The following is a 27668-nucleotide window of genomic DNA, read 5'->3' as shown; positions in this document are numbered from 1 at the left end:
ACAATGTATAAACATTTCTTTAAGTTTTCAGTGTTTTTTTTTTTTGTTTTTTTGTTTTTTCTAAACTTAAAAGTGGTGCATAAAAACTCCCTCAGGCTGTTTTTTTTTTTAATTTATTTCTTTTTATTTATTTATTTATTTTTTTTTTTTTGCGTTATACTATTTTAATGACTGAAGTATTTTTGTTTTTTTGTGTGGGCTGTAATTTTTTATTAAAATAAACTGGTTGCTATGTCAGGGCAGTTCATTGGAATATGCATGAATGCTGTAAATAAAAAATAAAAATAAATAATAATAACTGACAATATGGCTCTCAACAGTATATACACTTGAAGTCAGAATTATTAGATCAGATTTGGTTGAAATATGAACAAAATGAACCAAAACAAGACATTCTATTTCAATATGCCACCATACAAAGGACAGAATGCTTAAGCAGACCTGATTTTCTTATCTTAGTAGTGATGTTGCCCATTACAATACATGTTATCATTAGAAACGTGCAGCAAATCTTTATTTGTGTGTGATGAATGACTCTGTGGGGCTGGATGGACTCCTTTACACATTTTTAAGTTCTTCATTGGTAGAAATATAAGCAGATTAGGCCCATCGAGTAACAATGTATAGCTGAAACGTAAAATATGTTGCTTTGGGTACATTTTATAGCACATTTCAGATGACAGATCCACTAGAGGGCACTGTTATTTTATTTTATTTATTTTTATTTTTTTTGTGAATCTGAAATGCGTTACATAAGGTATGTTTTATTCTATGTTTTACATACCCGAACATGTCTTTCTTGTACACATCACGAGAAGGCAGGACTTGTCATAAAGATCACCTGGACCAGCAAACTATTGACATAAATCTTCCGCTATACCAAACTAACAGTCTTTTCAAAAGCAAACATAAGAGAAAATGCCCTCAACCAAAAAGTTTCAACTTGGCTATATGTTGCTTTTACCTCTTTTGTGGAACAAAATGCAAGCACTCTGCATCACAACTACAACACTATACAAATTGTTGTACCAAGCAAACTAACCACTCCAAAAGTTATGTAATCTTTGTGTTCCAGTTTTACAATACAATCTGGCCCATCTGACCTCATAAATTTCTGTTTTCACCAATTAAGCACAAATCACATTGCAACAGCAGCTGCTTGGACACTCGCCAACATTGTCATTTTGACAGAAAATCTGCCATCAGGAATAAGTTGGAAATTACTTCAGAAGAGAAGTGTGATCTGACATAAGTGCATTATTCAGAGGATAATAACAATGTGTGGTGTACGTTATTGAGTTTGCATTGTTTATTGAGGTAGTTACTGAGTACATAGTTGCATTGTTTGATTGACAGAATGACGTCAGATCGCATCCTTCAGAAAGATTCATAAAGTAGGTTAGTGTCGTGATCATGTTTACTTCGATTGCACATGCTTGTTAGCATTGGCAACCTGAACAATGCTTTTTTTTTTTTTTTTTTTTATTTTAACTTTAGAAACTAAATTTGAGACACAGTTGCTTTTAAATATGAAATTTAATTGTGAGCTTGGCAAACAATTTTGGAGAAGCTGACGTCTCCCCATTTAATGAGATAGGAGCTTGCACTCGAGTGCCCGGAAATTGCATTGAGTAAATTAACTTGCCTTAAAGGGAGTTTGTTTAAAGTTAAATGTTTTGCAGTTTCACAAAAATGTTAGCTGTAGCATAGATTTCAATGAGCCTGTTTTTACATTGCTGTGGATGTTATGTAAGTTCAATATAAGCAAAACATGCAATATAGGCTCATTTTAAAAAATTTACCCCCCCCCCCCCCCATACATTTCTGGAGGTGCGCAAAGTATGTGGTCAGAGCTATGTATCGCTGCATTTCATCTTTAAAACAAACACCAATGTGGTGTTGGTATATCCCCACAGACGGCTTCTGTTGCTTTTTGCGCTACAAGCTGACTGCTTACTTCTGTGTGGATGGCTTTTCTGCTGTTACGAGTTTGCTCAGTAGCTTGGCATGTAGGTTGACTTGAGACGCAGAAAAGAGTTGACCCCAACGATGGGGTTTGAGTCTGGTGAAGAACAATTCCAGAAATTAGGTAAAACAAAAGGCAAATAACAAATTTAAAAAGTAAATAACAGGGTGAGAATGTGGTAAAATCACAAAATGTGGTAAAAATCAGCCGAGGGCTTTTCTTTTTTGGATTGCTTTTGAAAACACTGTTGGTTGGGTTTAGGGAAGATGGTGATCTGGTCAATCGGTGCTTTTGAAAACACTAACGGTTGAGTTTAGGGAAAGAGGTGGAAGGGAGGATAGGTCAGTCAGTCAGTCAGTCAGTTAACAGTGGCCTCTGGTGGGTTTACATGAGAACACCAGACGTGAATGGCACTCGTGAGAAAAATTTAAGATCTGACAAAGCATACACAGCAGCCTCTGGTGGATTCGGGAAATAAAAACTGCAAACAAAACATACCTCCTGGGATGCGTATTTTGCAACCTCCAGAAATGTATTAAAGGTTAACATATCAATAATGAGCCTGGGTTGAAAATATAACCTCTTTTCATTTCGTTTTGTTTGTTTTTAGTTTAGTCTTACAAAAATTAGTGTAAATGGTAAGCAAACAAGTTCATTTGGTTATTACATACCAAATGAACCAAGAGAACTGTTTCCAAACACACCCTGCTGCTGGTATTTAACTCTTAGCATAAAAATTCAATATTTTCTTGAGAGAGTTTTTTTCCTCCAATATGCAATCTTTTTGACCAACTCGCTGCAGTCTTTTGGTGTACAATAAATCATGCCTAGGGTATTCAAGAAGGCACATATATTGATTCCACTGCACATACTAATCTTCGTCTCCCATTATGGATTAAAATGCCTCAGTTAATCAGTTCCTTTTATTATGGGGTGGCTGTGGGAGTGTCTTGTAGTGCCTATTGGTATTGTGCAGAGCTTCAGCAGTCATTTAATTGGGCTTAAATTCCCACATATTGAGACCTTAATTTTAGCAGCACATGAAAGGGTTACTCTAATGAAAAGAGGCGTCTTTCTGGAGAGTTTTTTTTTTTTTTTTTTGTGCACTTGGCTTATGCCATTAATGAGTACTGAGCAGCTTAGCTGGCAAGTCTGACAGAGTCTTTTAAGGGCCAAAAAAAGTTCTCCACTGTGTCCTTTTGAGTAGTCAGCAAACATTGTCACCTTTGTAAGTGGCTGCATTATTAAGTTGATCCCTGTCATGAGCCTAGATAAGAATAAAATGTTAACAATAGGTAGAGGAGATAAATTGAAAGAGAGTGGTATATGGATGGAGGAGAGAGGGAAATAATTGTGCTAAAAATGGGCAGCCTGGTCGCTCCAATCCGAATGTCACTACTGTCAACCTTTCTGTCTCTAGGGCACTGCGGGGAACCAAGAACAAGTGTGAGAAAGAAAAGGGAGAAAGTAGAGAACGAGTAGGAGGAAGAAACTGATGACTACCTTGGGAAAGAGGAAAAATAAAAAATATATGTCTGTCATCTCAAGACTCTTTTTTGTGTTAGTCTTCCTATTTGATTATAATAACATAATCTCATATAGTATATCTCATATTAGTCACCTAACATATTTAGAAATTGTAGGATAATACAATTAATTCAAACAAAAATATTGGGAAAATATAGTCTTGATTTTTCTCATTTTTTAAAATGTTTTAATGTTGTATTAAATTATGTTAATATTATATTCAATTGTATTTAATATTTTTATTATATTTATACTGGGGCAACGTGGTGACGCAGTGGGTAACACGTCACCTCACAGCAAGAAGGTCGCTGGTTCGAGCCTTGGCTGGGTCAGTTGGCATTTCTATGTGGAATTTGTATGTTCTCCTTGTGTTCGCGTGGGTTATCTCCGGTTGCTCCGGTTTCCCCCACAGTCCAAAGACATGTATTACAGGTGAATTGGGTATGCAAAAATGGACCGTAGTGTATGAGTGTGTGTGTGAATGAGTGTGTATGGATGTTTCCCAGTGAAGGGTTACGACAGGAGGGGCATCTGCTGTGTGAGGCATATGCTGGTGTTGGTGGTTCATTACACTGTGGCGACCCCAGATTAATAAGTGACTAAGCCGACAATTTAAATGAATGAATTAATGAATAGTTATACTATAGTCCTCACAATAATAAAGCAATTACTTGGAATTGCATTGCGTTGTTTAAGTGTTTCCTTTATTTTTTGAGCAGTATATATATATATATGCAGCAGTGCTATATTCTTTGGAGTTTGGTGCTAAGGCAACAGAGCATTAACAAATATGCACAAAACAAACATATATTTTTGAATCGACTTTAATTATTTTAGCTTGGTTCATTCATTTATTTTATTTTCAGTCCCTTTATTAATCAGGGGTTGCCACAGCAGAATACACGGCCAACTTATTCAGTATGTTATATGCAGCGAATGCCCTTCTAGCCACAGCCCAACACTGCGAAACATCCATACACACTCATACACTACTGTCAATTTAGCTTACCCAATTCACCTTCAGCACACGTCTTTAGACTTATGAGGGAAACCGGAGCACCTGGTTTGATTAAACTCCACACAGAAATGCCAAATGACCCAACTGGGGCTCGAATAAGTGACCTTTTTGCTGTCAGGCGAATGTGCTACCCACTGCACAAAACTAAATTAAATTGGTTTAAATTAACAAAATTTAATTATACTTCAGTTAGTTTAGGCCTAAATCATTTTGTTCAGTGTACCGCTTAGTAGTTTATAGCCAGTACCTTTTTTTTATTATTATTATTATTTTAGGTTATTAGTACAATAATATTGCAAAAAAAAAGATATTTTAATAAATTAAAATAATAAAATAAAAGTATTTTATTGAGAAGGTAATTTTTTGTAGTGTATTCTAGTCTTCATTGTCACCTGATTCTTCTAATAAGCTCAATAGAAATAATTATATTAAGCTGATTTACTGCTCAGGATACATTTCTTATTGTTATCACTTATCAGAGTTAAATGTTAAAATGTGTGTCCTTTTTTTCTTCTCCAGACTTTAGGCTGTAATTGACTGCAAAGTATTTGCAACCAAGTATTAAAAAGGGAACGTTTGATTTATGATTATTATTTTGTATAATTACTTTTGGACCCTTAACAAGTGGGAGGCACATATGCAAACTGTTGTAATTCCTACAGCATTCACCTGATTTGGATGTAAATAACCTCAAATTAAAGCTGACAGTCCGTAGTTAAAACACATCTTGCACATCATTTCATTTTAAATAAATTGTGTTGGTGTGTAGAGACAAAAATTTTCAAATTGTGTAGATGTCCAAATATTTATGGACCTACATGTAACTTTGCATATATTTATAGACAACTTACTAATACTTACTCCCAGGGCTGTTTATAAACACAATGTTTACATCTAATTTTTACGAGGTGAGTCATTAGTCCAATGCTCAACCCCAAACCCAGTGGACTAGCGCAGATTATATATAGCACTTTAAATTTCTTTTTTACTGCTCATTGTGTACAACTTCCAAATAAAACAACTTGTTCACAAAATGTAAATAAAACAACATCCTGAGATGTCCACAAAACCTAGTAGACTGCTTAAAGATGTTTAATGACTGTACATTGTGTCTTAGATGCATGAAGGGCTAACAAACAGAAGGCACTTGAGAATATAGCTAATATCAATTGCAAACATGATGTGAATGTGTCATTTTCGTGACTGTCAAACACAAAGCAAATCACGATGTATTATTTAAACGCCATCCCACGTCTATACAGTATATTGTATCTCCACCCACGTTATTGTGAAGTGGAGAGAGCAAGCGCTTTGGTCAGAGAGCAACATTTGAAATTCAAATAGGAATCAATAAGATGTGTTAAAGGCATATGTGCACATTTATGTCTCTTCAAAGACACAGAAGGGTCACTTTCAGAGATAACAGTATCCCATTGCCCTGGGGAAGGTGATGTCCGTGTGGACTCTAGTCAGTTGTGATTTCAGGCATTTACACATGCATAGGGTGTTTGTTCTATTTTCCAAACACCCCCCCCCCCCCCCCCTCTCTCTCCCTCTCTCTGTCTGCAAGGGCTGGATTTTATTTCCTACAAATCTAAATCAATACATCATTAAATATCAATGTGGCACACACCGTGGGGAATGAACAACTACTAAACATTGGCAAAAACAAATACACTCTCTAGATGGAGGCTAAACTAAATAGCTATAGCTTAAAGAGCAAAATTTCATATTTGTGCACAATAAAGTGCATTTTGGGATAAGGCAAAATAGTTTTTTTTTTCTTTCTGAAGATAGAGAGTTATTTCTCTTATTTGTTTTTGTGCTTTTCTTAGAGTTAGATCTTTTTATTATTTATTGTTTAGCTGTTTTTAAATTGAGCTGGTTACCAAAAAACAATTATTTTCTATGTTCTGTACTACAGTACAACCATGGTATCAGACAGTGATGGAAAGAGTACTGATGTATTAAATCATACTCAAGTAAAAGTGCCATTACTTGCCCATAAATATAGTACAAGTAGAGTAAAAGTATCTGTTGTAAATATTACTCAAGGTAGGAGTAAAAATTAGCCCTAATAAAAGTACTTAAGAGTAGTGAGTAGTGAGTATTATGGTGTCAAAAACTTCGTTTACATGTAATTTGTGTTTGTGTGTCTGTTTGCTAACGTAGCATTCTGTTGTGCATTTAGTTATAGTTTAGGGCCATTTCGGTCATCATACAGTAAACATTCATCATTTTCTCAACGTCACATGCAGTCTAAACAGTCTCTGGATCATTGCGTGTAAAGATTTTTGACATCATCTTGGACACTTTTGATGCTTCCAAACTGTTTGCTGCATAAACTGCCCATGTCTTGAAGTTGCAGTATGATGTGATTTACCTTCTATGTGAGATTTGATTGGACAGGAATCACAGGACAGATTTTTCGAATTCCCATAGACAGGGAAAAAATAAAGTAGTGACTGCAGGTTGAAGGAATGTAGTGGAGTAAAAGTACAGATTCATGACTACAGGTTTTAAACATTTTACAAAATAGCATTAGTGTTCAAACGACGCTATCTCATATCAATTCTGAACTTTTTAATTTAGTTTTTTGATTCTTATGAAATCATTACAATTTAGTACGATTTGCTTATCTCTATATAATGGTTGGGTTTAGTGGTGGGGTTAGATGCCACACCTCCTTTTAAAATCTGTACATTTTCATACAACTGAACTTGTACAAATTTGTATGATTTAGCCACTAAACTGACAAAACGTAAAATAGTTACAGTCCTCGTAAGATCAGGCTGGTTTAACGGAAAAAAAGACATAAAAGCTTGACACAAGTAAAGAGCGAGTAAATTCTGATAAAACTGTCCCTTTAAATAATAATGTTTTCAATGTTATTTTTTCCTATTGGTTTTGAATGAGCATGTGAAAAAACTGTGAAAAAAAAATTATAAGCATAAATAAATTATGTCATAATATGTGAAACAAGCAAAAGCAAAGCTGATTTAGATTGAAACAAAGTTATTTACAATAAAGATATAAATGTGTATTTAAAACACATTTATTTAATACATTGATGTAAATAATAGCTTCTGTGATCTGATTTTAAGTGTAGTAGTTTAAAAAATGTGCTATCCAAATGGATGAATATTTTATATGCAATGTAAATATAAAATGTTACATTTAAATATTAGTTTGAGTGCTCACTCATCCTGGTTGCCTACTTATATTCAATATCCAGCTGCAAACTGACATACAGGTGTTCTGTGTTGAAATGAAAAGTTTTAATTAGAGAAAAGAAACTTTTATAATGAGCCCAAGAGCTTGAGGAAATTCAACAACACATCTTTGTGTGAGGTGAGAAATTTGTCAGTTTAGTGACAGAGTTTACTCTTCTAAGTTGTTTCTTTTCCTCCATCTGTCCAGCATTTTCCTTTAATTCTTTTAGGATGTTACACTGATTAATATGCAAAGACACTTCAAGGAGAACCGTTTTTACTTTTAGCTAGCATGGCTTGATGGTTTTGTGCTGATTAGCGTGTATAGATGCTGTGTTTGATTAAAAAAACTCATCTCCTAAATGACTCCTCTATGCCATAAGGCATGGTTCAACTAGACACCCTGTCAATGTACTGTAACTGTAAAGGAATTAAAATGTTTTTATTTATCTGTTTGATTTTTTTTTTAAAGGAGCAAAATGAAAATTTACTTTAGTTTCTTTATTCTAAGAAGATATTTTGAAAAAGAGCTAAAATTCTGCTCTCTTAAGGCAGCCTCCGAGGAACTGTTCATATATTATATTATATTATATGATATTATATTATATTATATTATATTATATGATATGATATTATATTATATTATATTATATTATATTATATTATATTATATTATATTATATTATATTATATGATATTATATTATATTATATTATATTATATTATATTATATTATATTATATTATATTATATTATATGATATGATATGATATGATATGATATTATATTATATTATATTATATTATATTATACTATATTATATTATATTATATTATATTATATTATATTATATTATATTATATTATATTATATTATATTATATCATACCATGTCATATTATATTATATTATATTATATTATATTATATTATATTATATTATATTTATTATATTATATTATATTATATTATATTATACTATATTATATTATATTATATTATATTATATTATATTATATTATATTATATTATATTATATTATATTATATTATATTATATTATATTATTAAGGCTTGTATTGCTGAAAATTCATCTTACGGACCCAAAATCGTTGAATGAAAGTGTATGAATAAAATACAAAAATTTTAGAAAAATCTGCCATCTTAGTAGATTTTATTGAATTATAAAATATCAAAACATTTGTCAATATGGATTCTATAAAAAATAGACCCCCACACTTAATTACACAAAAAGTTCAAAAACTAATCCTAATGAGTACTGTGAACCTAATCCATTTGAGGAAAGGAAACCATTTGAGCACAGTAAATACCAATAAATGAAGAGATCTCATAACAATGAAGTACTGTAAAACTCAATGAGTTAAATTAACTCAAACCGTTTGAGGAAACCGATTTATATAAACAGTTTGAACCGATTGAGTTCGAAACACTTAGATTTAAGTTTGAGTTCAAAACACTGGTAGAATTAACTACCAGTAATATTTAATTTAACTACTTCATTTAATTTAGTAAATTTGACTATATGGTGTTACAGTTTTTATTATTTATTGGTAATTTTTTACAGGTTTTACGATAGCCAAATATACATAGTATGAGTCAAAATCATTAAAGATTTTGTCCCATGAACATATTTAATAAATGTTTAACTATACATACATTGAACCACATTTTTATTTATAATATTCATTGCTAAAACCTAAATTTGGATAACTTTACAGGTGACTTTCTCTGTATTCCAGATTTTGAAATACAGTAGTTATATCTTCTTAACCAAATATTAACAAACATACTTCAATAGAAATCGTATTTATTTAGCATTTAGAAGATGTATTAATCTCAAATGAAAACAATTTACATTTATGACTGTTTATTTATAGTCCTAGGTCACATACCTTTATGAACTAATTTGTCAGATGGGTAATAAAACGAATGTCCTACATAAATTTAATAAACTTATTATTTTATATCGACTCACTTATAATTCACTTTACAAGTTATTTGAGATTCAACTTGATTTTTAAAGTTGGTTTAATGTGATACAATTTAAAATGATGATTATTTCAATTATTTACAGGGCATTGAAGATAAACATTGAAAGGACATACGTCACATTGTGTTTGCCATGGTAAAATCTCATTTCATTTGATCTCTGTTAAGCTTGCCTAAAATCTTGATCGTTCAGAAAAACTAAAGTGTGTTAGTCATCCTCTAATGACATTCTCTCTAAACAATGTGAACCGATAATAAGCCATGGCATTTAGTTTGAGAAGTTTACTTCAAGTGTCTTCTGTTAACCGAGTTCCCTTGAAAAGCCTCAGCTGAGTGGAAGCGAGCCATGCTGTGGAGGACTGTGTCAAAACATGTCATCATGTAAGGCAGAGTGGCAAATTTAAGTCAGTGAGCGAAAAGTCCTCGGCACAATCTCTGCTGTCTGCAAGGAATACATCAGCTTGTGGGTGGAATGGATCCAGTGTGCTGAAAAGGTAACAGGCGGCTTCACATTTGCCAAGCATATCATTTATCGTCCCAGTGGCGGTGATGCAGAGGAGGACTATTTTCACGAGAGAGGATCTAAAATCGGCACTGTAGAAGAGAGAGTTATGGGGAAAAGTTAATGGGTTTTAGTTCCAAAAGCATGTGCAATTGGGCTGCGAATACATTTCCATGAATTGTTTCCACACTAATGCTTGAGGAACTGTCAGGACACTTATTTTCCATCTATAAATGACTTGGAATTGATTGGTGTTGACTGAATGGCTTTTGTTGACTATTTCCTGCAGAATGTTGTGTTTTCTGTCATCAGAAATGTAAGGCAATCTTTCTTTCAAAGCTATTTATTATATCAAGCAAGCAAAATGTCCAAAGTGTGCATGCTTTTAGACTGGTGCTGAATGAGCGATAAGCCACTGTTTGAATGCAGGTTGACCAATGTGGAACCTTCCCGGAATTGGGAGCTTTGTCCAGTATTTTGCAAGATCATATTTACATTTTGGCATGCTGGACAGTTGAGTTAGTAGAGGAGACTAAAATTCATAGGCTTTTTAGCTTGCATAGCATGAGTGTTTGGCAGTTTCAACATATTTTTTTTTTATCACTTGCCTTTATGCATGTTAAATGTTTGAAATAACGTCATTTTGTGATGTGATATGGATGTGTATTACTGAAGGAATCAGACACTCTCTTATCATTTAGAAATTGTGTATTGTTGATTAGAACTGCATTATAAAAAAACAGTATATTATCCCACTAAAAATACCTGAGCAGAACACAGTCTACACTGTTGCAATTGTGTTGATTGTCTTTACTATGTGAGTTTCATTCAGCTACTGATTTGTCCACACGTTTTATTACTCCTGCGACTTTATAGCAAGGATTTCCTCTGATGTCTAGTATGAAACAAACAACATATTTGTTTTGCACTCCATAATGGATATGGTACTGGATTACTTGGAGTACTGTAAAATAGTGAATTAGACATATTCAAATTACTATTACTTAGTAACCTATTGCTGTACTGTAACATAGCTTTTATTTTATGGATTTGTACTTGACTAAGTAGTGAAATAGTGTGTACTTTTACTTGAATATGTTTTCAATGCTGCATCAGTACTTTTACTGCGCTACTTTCTTTCAGCCTGCAGTCACTTCTATATACTATAAAAAGTGATTCACTAAGAAGAACAACGAGTCCATAAATTCCAGTCCAATCAAATAGTGCATAGGAAAATTGCATCAGACAGACCACATCAAGACACAAATACCTTTTAAATGCAATAAACATGTACAGTATGGCAATATTAAAAGTGTCCAAGAAAACGCAAAAATACTACATGCAACTGTAAAAGGGGGGGGGGGGGGGGGGTTAATGTTACAGAGGCCAGCTAGTAAAGTGCTGTGCAGGTAAACCTCACTTCTCTGAACCTGAAAAGGTGCTTTAGTGACAGATGCTGGAGGCCATGGTCTTTAGCCTCCTTATAACAGCAACAGACTCCATGTGGAAATGTGTCGGTTTAATCCCAGCTCGAAGTGGGTTGGCTAGTGTAGGACAGGTGGGTTCCACAATGACCAAGAAATTGTGTAGACTTGATGCCTACTATATGATGACTGAAATTGCCAAACTATCTAAAAACAATAATTTAATGCACTAGAGAAAAATACTTTTTTAAACACTAATTTCTCTTCTTGTGTACTTTTAGAAGGGCTACTTTTTGCTCATACTTTGAGTAGCATTTAGAACAGATACTTTTACTCTTCCTGTACTACAAGTTTTGGCATACTTTCAATAAGCACTTATTTAAATGAATCATTTTACTTGAGTATAATTTTTCAGTGCTCTTTCCACCACTGATTATTTGTGTAATATTATTATTGTCACATTTTTGACAAGTGCAACCTTTTTTGTAAAGCACTGTATAGTAACAGTTTATTTTGATGGTCCATTTGAGTATTAGTAGACTGTCTGCTTAATATCTGCTCCTTCAACAGACATTTAACCGACTAACCTGATGAGAATTAGTTGGCATGTAGATGCAATGTAACTTAATACAACAAACTGACAATCACGATAAAGTGTGACCGCATTGTTTATGCAATGCTAATGGCACCTTTAAGGAGGCTAAGTGTCTACAGATGTGACGTGATATTAAAGCAGTGGTTGGCTTTGTGTTCTTTCAGGCGTGAGCTGTGTGAATGAGTATGATGAGATGGTGGCCGTGTCCGAGTGTCTCCAGTGGGCCGGGCCGATGCCGTCTCGCTTCAGGAGCTGTTGGGTGGCATGTAAAGATGACTGTGCCTTTAGTTCCTGGTCGAAATTTTCTGAATGCGCTGGATGTGGGAGCAGACGGACACGCAAACGCACAATTACAGGTGAGAGTCCGATAACACACTGGATGATGCACAGAGCTGTGAATACGCAGCTTATTTAATGATAGACGTAACAGCACCATATGTTGTAATAGCAAAATGCAATAAGATGGGTAATCAAGGAGTTTCGATTTTGCTTAATTATTATTGTTCCTTGCTTAATTTAAAACTACTAAACTACTGGTTAAGGTTGATATTGCATAAACATTCAGGCTCACACAAAATGAATGAATGTGTCCATAATATGTATATATTACATCCATGTATTAAGTTAGTGATAAAGTAGAAAAAAAAATAAAAATAAAAAACTTTTACTGCTAGTCCAAACTACAGTAGTTATTTAAAGTGAGTTGAAATGACACAATTCTTAATTTTTGGGGGGACAACTTAATTAGTTTGTTCTATCCATTTGATGTATAAAAATTATCAAGTTAACTTGATTGATTCGTGTTGGGACAACCCAGTATTTTTTTACAGTGAAGAGGTTGTTATCTCAGAATAAAGCCAGATAAGCTTATCGTTTGTTTCAACCTGACTTTATTCTGAAAAAACAACGACCCTGGATGTAATTTTTCTTCCCACTTATTACATGGCTACTTGCCACAAAACATGGAAATTAGACACAAAATATTGTTTTGAGCTGTAATAGTTTATACATTCGTTTAATTAAATGCAAAACTGACAAAAATGAAACAGGTGAATGGAGCATACAATAACCTGCTCTCTGTTTAGAGGAAATACTAAATTACATCACACGGATTTCCGGTTGCAAAAAAACCCCAAAAAGAACGATTACAATAGCAAACATGTCGTGTTGTGTGGTGGGATGACAAGTTTAAAAGTCCAAAAATAGAAAACTTAACTTTTACCGCACGCCACAATGCTTTTATTGCCAACTGCAGGCGTCTTTGGCTAAAAGGGAGGTGAATGGAGTGAGGATCTTATAAAAAATGCTGGACTCTGCAGTTCTCAGTTCATATCAAGTAAGTTCACGCTATGCTGAATCATACACATTACTCGTTTTTGATAGCAGCAATGATTTCACAAAAACAGTTAAATATGGTTAAATAAACTGCGGACACTGAATGCTTAGAATGTAATGTAAAAATTAACATTTACATATCTTGCAGTACAGATGCAGTTCGCTGTCAGAATGCAGTTGTTTTGCTTGATAATAATTACCCAGGTCTTCTATACCTCCGTCTTCTTTCCTTGTCTTTAGCTAGGCAGCACCTTGTTTTTTAGCAATACAAATTTTATCTAAATTTATATTTTTACCAGATTTTAAATCCGGTAACTATAGAACATTATTTATTGTACTTGACCACAAAACAAAATCGTAGGCACCCAAAAGACTTGTAGGCCTTTAACTTCTCTCTTCTAAAATCACTTGGCGTGTCAATGAGATAGAAATCCATTGAGAGGGTGCTATCGCAAATAAACCAGTTACACGAATGCTGCTCACTTTAAAGTTAATTTTGCCAAGTAACTGGGCTTATCACTGGGTGACAAGCTGTTGTAATAAGCTGAAAGAATTATGTAAGTAATATACATATAATATGTAATCAATATAACTTATTTCTAAGACAAAAAACAATTTCTGCACTGCATTGGATGTCATTCCCTTGCTGTAAATGCTAGTGCTCTCGTTTTTTTTCTGCAACCTCGCTGCGTGCACATCCTTAATGTTTACAAACTGGTTATTCGTCTGTTGGTATTCTGTTTACTTTTTATAATTACACTGACAAATAAACAAGGGTTTTTAACTGTGTGGTTTTATATGTTCTTTCAGTCATATGCTACTTATAGCCTCTCAGTAAATATAACAACAAGATTAAAATATGTATTTCTGAAAGTGTTTAAAATGGTAAACTCACACAACAGAGCAAATACTGTAACAGTGAAACAACTAATCCTTCTACTGTAGCCAGGAGATAAGCTTGTTTATATTCAGACAAGTGTGGGTACAAATTAGTAACATATTTCTGAAATCCCTTAAAGACCTGGTGCCAAGATGTACAGTGGTTTCTAAAGTGTCACAGTTGTAGTATCACTTGAAGGATATCAGTTTAACAAAGGTAGAAAGCCGACAGACAAGTCTGCTTTGGCGCATATAGCAGCTAAAGGGAAAATAGTCTTGAAAAAAAGTGAACTTTTTTTGTTCAGACCTCCAATCATTGAGGAGATTTTTTTCAATTATTTCATGATCTATTTTCATCTTCATTCTTTAAGTGTTACTGCACATATCCAATGTGTTTTGACAGTCCTGTCTATCATCAGACATCAGGGACCTGCTGTGAACCACTCTACAGGCAGATTTAGAGCTGTCTGTTAGAGAATTACTGCAGCGCTTTCCGCTGTAGTTAGTTTGTTCCCATAAAAATCATGATTGGCTTTCATTAAGAACCTGCACATCTCTCGACATGACGTGTTCACAGTGTCGAATGAACTTTCAAAGGGTTTTCTTTACCTCGTACTTTTAGGAAATCCCACATCAAAGGTGAGCATGTTAAAATGTCAGATTTCAACCTAGATATACGACAAGATCAAAACAAGACAGAAGTGAAGCATGAAATTTGCAAACTAAGAACATTTCTGCATCTTGCTTAATTGAATGCACAATATCCAGCAGGTGTTGTTTTCTGGAGGTGTCATCAATAATGAATCATCGCTGTGGAAAAAGTGTGTGCGCTTGATGTACATATTCACACACTCTCGCACATGCGGGGAAAGCAGAGAGCAGATTGTCAGAGAGACTGCAGTGAACTGACAGAGATTTCACACTGTTAGAGCTGTTTTCTATCACTGACCGCCTCTGAACACCAAAAGCAGATGGAGGCTGGCAAACTCCTGGACACCAGTGAGAGTGTGACTTTCTTTATCTCTCTACCTCTGTACCTGTATACATCGCTGTATCTCTCTCCCTATATATCTCTATCCCTCTCTAAATATATAGCTTGCTTTGAGAGATATTTAGACACAGACAGGTAGATAGATGGATGGATGGATGGATGGATGGATGGATGGATGGATGGATGGATGGATGGATGGATGGATAGATTTTATTAGGTACACCTGTCCAACTGCTCAGTAATGCAAATTTCCAATTAGCCAATCACATGGCAGCAACTCAATGCATTTACTGTAGGCTTGTAGACCTGGACAAGACAACCTGCTGCAGTTCAAACGGAGCATCAGAATGGAAAAAAAATGTGATTTAAGTGACTTTGAACATGTCATGGTTGTTGTTGTTATTATAATATGTCTGAAAAGTAATAGCCAGTATATGGCCTCAACAAGTCCCATCCTAGCAACAAGTATTCCTGGTGTTCTTGAGATGATTCTCTGTGCAGCGAATTTGAAACTCAAGAGCATAGCTGTCTCATCATATATTCTCCGAGACAGTTTAATTTGGCTTTTGACTCAAGCAGAGATTGACTAAATCCACTGTGCATTGCATCATGATTGATGATGATCTTTCATCAGCATTATCTTTAAAGCTTTAGCTGTCAGCAAAACCGCACCAATCCCATTGATGCAACAAAGCGGAATCCTTCAATCAAACAACAAAACGCAAGAAGCTTCTGAATCCACTACATCAAAGCATCATATTTCATTGCTCTCCAACCTGACTGTGCATAATTGTCCAGTGCGGCCACAGGTTTGACAGGCTGACGTGATTGTACTTGGCAGGTTTGAGGACCCTGTTGAACGCTGGTCTGTCGGTGTCAGTGACAGCATGTCTAATACGAGCATCTTTCCTCACGGACGGATCCTTTTATTTAGATAACCTAATAATATTCATCATGTCTAATGGACATGACTAATTTGAAATGTTCCAGGAAGTGAAGTGTGCAAAGAGGAACTAATAGCCTCTTAAACAGAAGCCTTTATGATGTGAAATCTATTCATTTCTCTCCTCATTAGATAAATTAGATGTCTATGGTCCAGTGAACATGAGAGTGCTGCGGGTCTCTGTTTGTATATTTAAAAATAAAGAATGTGGGAGAGAAATAGAAAAAGAGAGACGCTTTTGGTACATGCAGTTCTTGTATCTAACTGCGTCATCCTCACCCTCAGGCCATTCAAGATGTAGGTAACTGTTTATTCACTAGAACAACAATTTTTGGCTACAGATTGAGGTCAGTTCGCAAAAGTTTAATATTGTTTGGCCTTACGTCTATACGAAACAAACTTTTTGGATAATGGGTTACAGAATAGGAAGTCTTTAATACCTGTCTTGAAAGGCAAAACACACTGTTTGGAAGTTATGGCATAACCATATGAAGGAAGATCCCCACATGCAGGGCCTAATTTGTGCTGGAACAAACTGGAAATCCGGATCTGGCACCTAATTCTACCGATCCCCCTTTGAACATGGTAATTATAAAAAAGCCCTAGCCACCCACCCAGCCCCGCTCTTCAATTCCTTCCGCAAATGCCCAACACCCTTTATTTTAGTTCACTACCACATCCCCACCCACCCCGCTGTTCACTCTTGTCAACGACACCCCCCCCCCCTAATTTTCATCTGCGACATGCACACTCTTTACTTTTGGCGGCACAACCATTGTTTGCCTAGTACCCACACTATAAAATTGACAAACCAGTTTGGTTGCTCAAATGTTCTGTTACCTCTCCCTCTGCTGGTAACATGCCGGATCCATTACCCGGTGTGTTTCAGGACCTTGCAATTTACAAATTAAGCACTGCCCACATGTAACAGTGTAAACAGCTACTATGGTGGATTATATAGCTGTGTTTGTGCCGTAGAGTCTTCGACGTTTAGTAACCGTTTCATGTGACTGATTTTTTTTAAATATTTGTGCATTCGCCATTGTTTATGTCTGTAGTTAGCGATCTGACAATAGACTTGTGTAAGCGAATTGAGCCCAGGACTCCCACCTGGTCAATAAGCATGTGATGGGGTACGAGATCAGGAAGGTTTCGAGAGCTCCCCCTGGTTATGGAGAGAAAGTGGATATGGGGTGGTTGGGGGATTTTTTTAAAAAATGAAGATGAGGGAGTAATCTTAGTTGAGCTATTTATAGTTCGTTTGGAATAATCTTATTGGCTTACTAATAATTACAGATAAAAGACCAACTGTGATCAATCATATCACGTGGTCCTCTCGAAAATTGTTTGTGAAACTTCACTTAATTTTGCTGTATCTTGCAGCTCTGTTTGTGTTTGTGTACAGTGCCACATGTAATTATGGCATGTATGTTACAGCATTTTAACTCATTTTCCATTGACATGTGGATGCAGAGATTATTTGAAATGATACGTGTATGGATGCAAAACTTGAATATGCACAATTATTGCCATGTGGATGTAGCCTTAGTTAAAATAGTGTTACTTGGTGACTCATAAATTCATAAAAAGTCAATGATTATGAGATGTTTTGTATGTGAGCAATACCATCATTATAGATGTGACATTTGCTGTAATAATTCAAAACATAAATTCACAGAGAAAGTATAATGAAACATCTATTTACATTTTCCAAAACTACCAACAAAAGAGTCATGGGATCCGAAAAATATCATATATAACATATCTCTAAACATTTTTTTTTTATATTCTAAATGAGGAAAATGGATGTGATGAAAACAGTTAGACAGTTAGGAGTTTGTATGTTCTCCTCTTGTTCGTGTGGGTTTCCTCCTGGTGCTCTGGTTTCCCCCACCAAAGACATCAGATTAATAAAGGGGCTAAGCTAAAAATAATATATACATATATATATGTATATATATATATATATATATATATATATATATATATATATATATATATATATATATATATATATATATAGTCGCTGGTTTGAACCAAGGCTGGGTCAGTTGGCATTTATGTGTGGAGTTTGCATGTTCTCCCTGCGTGGGTTTCCTCCGGGTGCTCTGGTTTCCCCTGCAGTCAAAGACATGCGCTATAGGGGAATTGAGTAAGCTAAATTGGCGGTTCATTCCACTGTGGCTACCCCAGATTAACAAAGGAACGAAGCCGAAAAGAAAATGAATGAATCAGTGAATGAACATTAAAGTTGGTTTAGGAATTACATGTGAAATGGTAGCTTGAATTCCAATGATTTATAGTTTACACCAAGTAAAGTACAGTATGAGTATTGTGAAACATCAAACAAAAAAAATCCATGAAAAAAATTCTCATGTTTTATTCAAAATATTCTAATTTTAATTTTGAATAGAAATGAAAGATTTGTGGGTCTGTTATTACATATGATTTATACTTGCCTGCCTTTTGTACGCCGCTTTGGATGAAACTGCTGCTAAATGAATAAATGTAAATGAGTAATTGATGACAGAATGCTTGTTGCTAGATGAAAAACTGAATATTACAAATTAACAGTCTGAGCCTTTAGCACACGCGTCAATACAAAGCAATTCATGTTAGATTGAAGGTGCAAGAGTTTTATACATTTCTGCATTCCCTGGCAATTAAATACTACTTCAACTTCTATTTAGCAGTGTAGCACATAGTAACATAAGTTAAATGTTTTAATACAATGCTCAGCATATATGAGCACACCCCTCAAAAATCTCTCATTTAGATTCATATTTATTTATAATAAACTATACAATATTATATTTGTGCATGAACATCAGCGTGGACATGAACATCATTAGGCAGTGCTAAAGCCACATTTGGAGCTAATCTAACAAAATAACTTACAATAAAGGTCCAAAATTAGTACAGCCAAATTTATGTTATAGAAAAATATCAAATATTTTTTTAAAGAGCGAAATTCAAAAGAAATGTGCAAAAATGTGTAAAACTTTGTTGAAATTTTGCAGTTTGTAATTTGTTTTTTTAATATTTTGCATGTATTCAAATGCATTATCATTCTATTTCAAAATATGTTTCGTGACTAAAATATATATATATATTTTTTATAAACATATCTGTTTAATAAATCTGTTTTGTTTAAATGTGCCAAAATATATTACATATTGAACAAGAAATGGATAAAAAATATTCATTTTCAATTTACAGCTGGAACCCATTAAAAGTCACAGTTATTCTAAAACTGATCCTCCGTAATAGTAATGTCCAATCGTGCTTCAGTGTCCTGATGTTTTAGTTTATTCCTAACTGAAACACTCCTACGTGGAAATCTCTAGTAACAACAAAGGCCTTAATTAGTTGCTTCAGATGTTTAATTAAGGTCGTGGCAGAACAGTGGCCCTCCAGGAGCAGGAATGGACACCCCACTCCATCATATAAAGTGTGCCGAAAGAACAGCGTGTTTGCTTGAAGAAGTGATTCTGTGAGTCTTCCTCTCGTCACTGAGCGTTTCCACATCAGTGTTCTCAGAATAGTTCCTTAATCGTCCCCTGGGGATGTTTGCAGTGGCACTTAGCAGTCCACAGTTGACAGCAGAATGAATAATGGTTCAGCTATCCAGACATCATTAATGATTTAATAATTTTCAAAGACAGATTACACACATGAATAGAGTCTGGATGTTTCATTTGAGTGGCACCTACAATTCCGCCTGTTATATTTATTACTCACTCTCTTATTTTATTACCATTTTCAGGTCGTAGCCGAAAACTAGACCGATGTCAGCGGGAAGACTTGTTCCCTCTTGTGGAGTCCGAACCCTGTCCGTGTGAGGAGTTTGTTTCTCAGCCATACGGTAATTGGTCGTCTTGTATCCTGTCGGAGACCCCGGCACAGGGTTGGAGGGGTCGTCGAGAGGCACGCGACTGTGGTCAGGGATTCCGCTATCGAGCAATGTCCTGTCTAGACCACGAATCCCACCTGGTCAGCCCAGAACTCTGCAGCGAATCAGGTTTGTCTACTTCTTTCCCTCTCTTTTTTTCTCTTTCGCTCTCACTAAAGAGCCAAGTAATTCGTCTCCGCTGGGAAGGCGAGCAGTCATTAGTCAAATAGGAAGCAGTGGGGTGCCCTGAACTGTCAGTGTAAATTAGACGGAGGTCTCAGAAACGGCACCAGGTGTTTCGACTAACGTTGTTAGACTGATAGTGAATGGCAGGGGCTTGGCCGCTCTTATTGCTCAACATGCTTTTTCGCAGGTCTGGTGGAAGAGGTCTGCTACATACCCTGCCCTCTGGACTGCAAGCTGAGCGACTGGTCACCGTGGTCAGCCTGCAGCGCCTCCTGTGGCAGTGGACTGAAAATCAGGTCCAAATGGCTACGAGAGAAGCCTTTCAACGGGGGGAGGCCGTGTCCAAAACTAGACCTCAAGAATCAGGTGAGATGTGCGGCCCCTGTAGGCAAAATATCATCTCTGTGGGTTTTCACCGACCGTATGGTTGATCGTCAGTAAAAGCGAGTAATGAGAATCATTAGGGTCTATGATCGCAGGCATCATGATTCAGATAATCGCTCATGTAAACTGTTTCATTTAGAGCCTTTAACGCATCCGTTTTTATTGAATGCCTGAAATATCCCCAACGGAATATATTTAAGCCGCCTAGAGATACATTTTGCATTTTCAGCACGGTTAACATTCAGCTCATTACCATTTCACCGGTTAATGTATGCCTCTTCATTAAGTGCAGTTTACCGAATGTACTTCAGCCTCGAAGCTAAAGCATGAACAAACACAATCTCCTCGTCCTTTAAATAGTTCCTCTTTCACAGCGAGACGGCACAAAGGTGCTAATAAGTGTCCATGTAAATACTGCTCCTGATTGCCATAGATTTGTGCTCTTCACAGAAAAACATGCCCATTAGCGCAGGCTGCCTGTTTCTGTGACCTCTCCTCTCCTCTTTCCACCGTCAGCTGGTTAAGACTGTTTGTACAAGAGTTGTGTTAAACGCCGTTGTTTTATCTTACTTAAGTACACATACGGGTCACACATTATTCATCGTCGATCTCAATGATAGAAATGCTTATTTGGTCATTAGCGGGGATCTTTATGCATGAGTAAGGCTATTGTTTGAATTAGACATCACCGCATCTGCGAAAAGCAAGGAAAAGCATAAAGTAGGTACATTCATCTAGCAGTACATTTGCGACAGCTTGCTCCCAGATGGGTCGTGCTTTAAAGGGAAATGATATTTTAAATGTGCTGTGTGTGCTGGAACGGGCTGTAGAGGACACACTGGTTTCTAGAGGTCAGTATGCAGATGAGGCAGTGTGCGTGAAAAATATTCAAATGCATTCTTTTGCGGCTGTGTGTACAGATGGTTAAGTGCCTACTAACAACTTTTATGGACCCACTGTTTAACGGGACTCAGAATACCCCTCCGCAAAAGGCAGAGTTTGCCTTGGCTAATGCCCCTTTCAGTCTTTTGGGGGGATGAACTCTCACTGTTAACATTTTGCAAACGGTCGCTCTGTGGTCCTGGCAGACTGGCTGTGCAGCTGGTGGTTTGTGAAGCTGCCCACTCTGCGAAGGTGTGGAGATGGAGAATTCTTGGTAAACACAGTAGAAAGTCACCAGCAAAGCCACACTGGATTCATGTGTGTTTGAGTTTGAGAGCGACCCTGGAGAAAATTGTATCGCTCTGAGGATGCCCTTTCATAGCTCTGAAGATTTAATGGAGTTCTCAGAAGGGTTTGATGGGAAATGTTGAAGTTCATATTGAAATCTCTCCGTTTTTTATCGCAGACTTTGGTATCTTGGTATATCTGAGCACATTTATTGGTCGGATCTATTCAGATTCTGAACTTTAAAGAAGGCTACTTTTCTTTACATTTTTATGCATTTGGCAGACACTTTTATGCAAAGGGAAATGCATTAAGGATAAAATTTTATCAGTTCATGCATTCCTTGGGAACTGAATTCATTTTGGCATTGGCACTGCAGCACAAATCTCCATTTGCTCTTCATTTTATCTGAATATTTATGCCTCCTATAAAAGATATCTTAACCAAAATATAAATAAATAAATAAAATAATAAGAAAATATATTGGTTAAAGCATAATTATAGTCTTTAATTTAAAAGAGATGTTAAATTAAATTATTTTTGAGATTTTTACAGCAACTTTTTTATTAAGATTAAATTATTTTCTATCTTAACCTTTAAGGCGTGGTGTTCCCCTTCGGGGGGAACTTCAGCACTATAAGTGGATTTGATTGTAAAATCCACGCATTGGGAGGTTCGGTTCAGAAGCTACTCGTCTGAAAGAGTATTGAACGGGCCAATTAAGAATGAATTGGCAGCGCAAGCCTGCGCAGGTGAGCGGCATAAGCAATCAACTGAGTATATAAGCTCACCTGGCGCCAGCAGACGCTATCCTTTTCGCTTCAGAGACTTTCTGATCGAGTCGATGAGGGTTCCTCCTGCTGTGACAGCGATTCTGAGCGAACGAGAGCATTCTCCCGGTCCAGAGTGTGTACACGCAGTGGCAGACGGTCGAGCTGGGTTTCTCCCTTGCCTGGCGTTCTTTGGGTCCGGTCCTCCAGAGCGGTGCGTATAAAGTTGCAAACTTCACAGAAAGAGCAACACAGTCGTGCAGCACGTCCTTATCAGGACGGCGCTCCGACTGTGCGTTTCTGGATGCGGTGGTTTCCTGTCCTCGGATGATGGGCGCGGGCACTGCGTTACATGTCTGGGGGTCCAGCATGTTAATGCGCTGCTCGCGGGCAGTTCATGTCGTCATTGCGATGCCATGACTGTTGCGCAAGATCGCGGTTAGCCTTTGCAAAAGGGCGAACCACCCCAGTTGTCCCCTGCTCTGCAGCGGGCACTCGGGCAGATCTGAGGGTTTCAGCGAGAGATAATCCGTCGCCCACGGGCCCGCGGACCTCCCGCTCCTCTAAGCGCTCCATCCAAGCTTCGGGCGGGGGAAGCGATCCGTCTAACAGATGGTAGCCCTTACGCCCGATGACACCGGAGACCAGATGTCCACCGCGGCATCGGAGGGTGGGCTTTCATTGTCCGATGATGATCCAGACCCGCTCGCCCCCTTCGGGCTGGTGAGCGCTGTCACTACGGATCCTGAAACGGACATGTTAGCCGTGCTTTCCCGGGCTGCTTCGGCCGTGGGTTGGAGATGGTTTATCCCCCAGCTCCGCGGCCGGACCGACTAGAGGGGCGTTCCCTTCTTCCCGGAGGTGCACAGTAGGCTCACGCGGTCTTGTAAAGCACTTTTTTCTGCTCGTGCTGCGTGTTCCTCCACCCTAACCACTCTTGACGGTGAAACAGCCAGGGGGTATGTGGCGATTCCTCAGGTTGAGTGCGCGATGGCGGTAAATCCGCGCGGCGCCTCTTCTTGGCGGGTTCGCCTCGTCTCCCATCCAAAGCCTGTAAGTTATCTACCTCCCTCGGAGCTAGAGCTTACATAGCTGCGGGCCAGGCTGCTTCCGCCTTGCATGCGATAGCCACCTACCAGCGCTACCAAGCGCAGGCGCTGGCCGAGCTGCACGAGGGTGGGTCCAACCCAGGCTTACGAGCTTCGCACCGCCGCCGACTTAGCTCTTCGGACTACTGAGTCCGCTGCGTGTGCGTTGGGGAGGACGATGTCCACATTAGTGGTGCAGGAGCGCCACCCCTGGCTGATATGCGCAAAGTCGACAAAGTCCGCTTTCTTGACTTCCCCATATCCCCAGCCAGGTTCGGCGACACTGTCTGTGAATTCACCCAGGAATTCAAGGCGGTGAGAGAGCAGTTGGTGGGTGATGTCTTATCGGCGGTCCGTAGCCCGCTCCGCCCGCCGTGCCATTCATACCTGCTCCTCGCCGAAGGCGCCCGCCTACGAGAGCTGCTCCGCCCCCGCACACGCCTTCGGCGAAGCGAGCGCGTCGGGCACCTCGGAAGCAGGCAGCCCCCCTGCCCAGAACGCCGCTAAGTCCGGCAACGGACCGCGAAGCGCCCCTGGGACAGGCCATCTGGAGAAGAGGGAACTTGCTCTTTCCCCGCTGGAGGGTGGGGCCCCATTTCCAACGGCACTTTTTACTGCCATGAAAACATTATGAAAGGGCACTTTTCACTTCCCCAGATGTGACAGCCCGAAATCTGCCAGTCTGGGACGCTATGCTTTCTAGCTTGCAGATTCGGTGCGTTTCGCCAGTGGCTCACGAGCGCTGGGAGGACGGTCTCCTTTCTCCCACCCCTCGAGCCTCCCCTCCGGAGCTCGGGTTTGGAGTGAGAGCAAAATATCTCACCTCCAGCTTTTCCGTGGGACCCGCGAGCTTCCCGGATCAGCACACCCACTCCGCGCTGCCCCACTGCTGGTACGTCAGCGATTGTAGCGATGAGTCCATTAGCGAGAGCTCTGCCTGCCTGGTTAGCGCGGGCCAGCTCTTCGCGGTGGCTCATACGCACAATCAGACTCGGCTATGCGATTCAGTTCGCGAAACGGCCCCCCAAGTCACGGGTGTGTATTCACCAGGGTCAGCCCCCTGTCCGCCCCTGTCTTGCGAGAGGAGATTGCTGTCCTCCTGGCGAAGGATGCAATCGAGCCGCTCCCTCCAGCCGAGATGGAGAGCGGGTTTTACAGCCCACGCTTCATCGTGCCCAAAAAGAGCGGTGGGTTACGGCCAATCCTAGATCTGCGCGTTTTGAACCGCTGCCTGCACAAGCTGCCGTTCAGAATGCTAACGCAGAAGCGCATCCTCCGGTGCGTTCGTCCTCTGGGTTGGTCTGCAGCATTAGACCTGATGGACGCGTATTTCCATGTCTCCACTCTTCCTCGCCACCGACAGTTTCTGCGGTTTGCGTTTGAAGGTCGAGCTTGGCAATACAAAGCCCTCCCCTTCGGGCTCTCTCTGTCTCCGCGGGTCCTCACCAAGCCCGCGGAGGGTGCCTCAGCGCCCCTTCGGCTCGCGGGCATCTGCATACTCAATTTCTTTACGACTGGCTGAATTTGCCCTCTCTTTGATTATGCACAGAGTTGATTATGCACAGAGACAAAGTGCTATGGCACTTCCACCTGTGGGGGTTTCAGGTCAACCGAGAAAAGAGCAAACTCGCCCCCGTGCAGAGGATCTCTTCTCTCGGGCTGGAGCTGGACTCGGTCACCATGGCAGCGCGCCTCTCCGGAGAGCGCGCTCAGCTGATGCTGTACTGTCTGAGAGAGCTCGACAGTAAAATAGTGGTCCCACTGAAACTATTTCAGAGGCTCCTGGGGCATATGGCATCCGCAGCCGCTTCATGCCGCTCGGATTATTCTATATGAGACCACTTCAGCACTGGCTTCACGATCGAGTCCCCAGACGCGCATGGCACGCGCGCGCACACCGAGTCTCTGTTACTGCGCTGTGTCGCCGCGCCCTCAGCCCTTGGAGCGACCCCTCGTTCCTACAGGCCTGGGTGTCTCTAGAACAGGCGTCCAGTCTTGTTGTCGTTTCAGCAGACGCTTCCAACACGGGCTGGGGGGCTGTGCGTTGCGGGCATGCGGCTGCGGACCTGTGGAAAGGTACCCAGTTGCATTGGCATATCGCCTGGAGCTGTTGGCAGTGTTCCTCGCTCTCCACCGTTTTTTTCCGGTGCTGGAGCGGCAACACGTGCTGGTCAGGACGGACAGTACGGCGGCGGTGGCGTATATCAGCCGTATAGGGGGTATGCGCTCTCGCCGCATGTCTCAGCTCGCCCGCCGTCTGCTCCTCTGGAGTCATCCGCGGCTGAAATCGCTGCACGCCATTCATATTCAGGCAAGCTCAACCGTGCAGCCGATGCGCTCTCACGGCAGCCTTGCGTCCTGGAGCATGGAGACTCCACCCCGAGTCTGTTCAGCTGATATGGGCGCGATTCGGGGAAGCCCAGATCGATCTGTTGCTTCCCCCGAGATCGCTCATTGCCAGTTGTTCTTTCCCTGACCGAGCGCTCTCGGCACGGATGCACTGGCTTACAGCTGGCCTCGGGGCATGCGCAATACGCGTTTCCCCCAGTGAGCCTGCTCGCGCAGTTACTGTGCATGGTCAGGGAGGACGAGGAACAGGTTGCTGGTTGCGCCCCTCTGGCTCAACCGGACCTGGGTGTCAGAGCTCTCCCTCGCGATAGCCCTCCCCTGGCAGTCCCTTCGAGAGAGCACCTACTCTCTCAGGGACAGGGCACCACCTGGCACCCTCGCCGATCTTTGGAGATTTTTAGACGCGAGGAAGACTTAGGTAACCTCCGATTGCGGTGGCTAATACCGTCACTCGGGCTAGAGCCCCCTCCCCGAGCGCGCCTATGCCCTGACGTGAAGTCTATTCACTGAATGGTGTGTCTCTCGCTGAGAAGACCCCCGTAATTTGCCAGATCAGCGTTGTGCTTTCTTTACGCCGAGAGAAGCTGGAGAGCAGGCTGTCGCCCTCCACACTCAAGGTTACGTGGCTGCCATCTCCGCTCTCATAACGCGGTGGCTGGCAGCACCGTGGGAACGCATAACCTCATCATCCGGTTCCTCAGGGGCGTTAAGCGAATTAATCCACCCCGCCCCCTCTCATGCCCTCTTAGGATCTCGCCCTCGCTACACAAGCCGCGTCAGATCCCTTCGATCCTCGACTCAGTATATTTCTGTCCCTGAAGACAGCTCTGCTGGTCGCGTTGATATCGATCAGAGGGTCGGGGACCCGGAGGCATTTTTCGGTCAGTGACTCGTGCCTGTAATTGGGCTGGCTTCTCTCACGTATGAGACCCCGCCCGCGATATGTGCCCAAGGTTCCTACCACTCCGTTTTAATACGAGGTAGTGAGCCTGCAAGCGCTGCCCTCGGAGGAGGCAGACCCAGCCCTTATTTATTGTCCAGTTCGCGTTTGCGTATTATCCGGACCGCACTCAGAGTTTAGATCATCTGAGCAGCTCTTCGTCTGTTATAGCGGTCGGCAGCAGGGAAGTGCCGTACCGAAATAAGTTCCCACTAGATTGTGGATGCCTTCTTTCACTATCAGAGCCGAGATGAGCCGCGTCCCCCGAGAGCGCGTGCGCACTCCACTCGGAGCTTCGCATCCTCTCGAGCGCACGCACGCGGCGCCCCTCTAACAGACATCTGTAGAGCTGCGGGCTGGGTGACACCCAACACATTTGCAAGGTTTTACAATCTGCGAGTGGAGCCGGTTTCCTCAAGGGTATTAGGTAACCCTTGGTGATTGAGGAAACAATTCGGTAGGGTGTTGAAACACGCTTGCTGCGCCATTTTCC

General features: G+C 39.7%; 1 protein-coding gene across 3 annotated transcripts in view; it reads left to right on the top strand.

The window, feature by feature from the left end:
* thsd7ba (thrombospondin, type I, domain containing 7Ba) overlaps window positions 1-27668 on the top strand; it is a 435675-nt gene that overhangs the window by 324000 nt on the left and 84007 nt on the right. For 2 of the 3 annotated variants that reach the window (XM_087267488.1, XM_087267487.1), the window contains 3 exons: window positions 12416-12607; window positions 20166-20420; window positions 20665-20843. In XM_087267488.1, coding sequence (XP_087123614.1) covers window positions 12416-12607; window positions 20166-20420; window positions 20665-20843 — 626 coding nt within the window. Of the gene's footprint in view, window positions 1-12415; window positions 12608-20165; window positions 20421-20664; window positions 20851-27668 lie in introns of all 3 variants that reach the window. The other variant, XR_015499198.1, reaches the window with a different exon arrangement.

This window comes from Danio rerio, chromosome 9 (assembly GCF_052040795.2).
Source record: "Danio rerio strain M-AB ecotype USA chromosome 9, GRCz13ab, whole genome shotgun sequence".
Lineage (NCBI taxonomy): Eukaryota > Metazoa > Chordata > Actinopteri > Cypriniformes > Danionidae > Danio > Danio rerio.
Note: the sequence above shows the minus strand (reverse complement) of the source record. Positions and strands in the feature narration are given on the sequence as shown.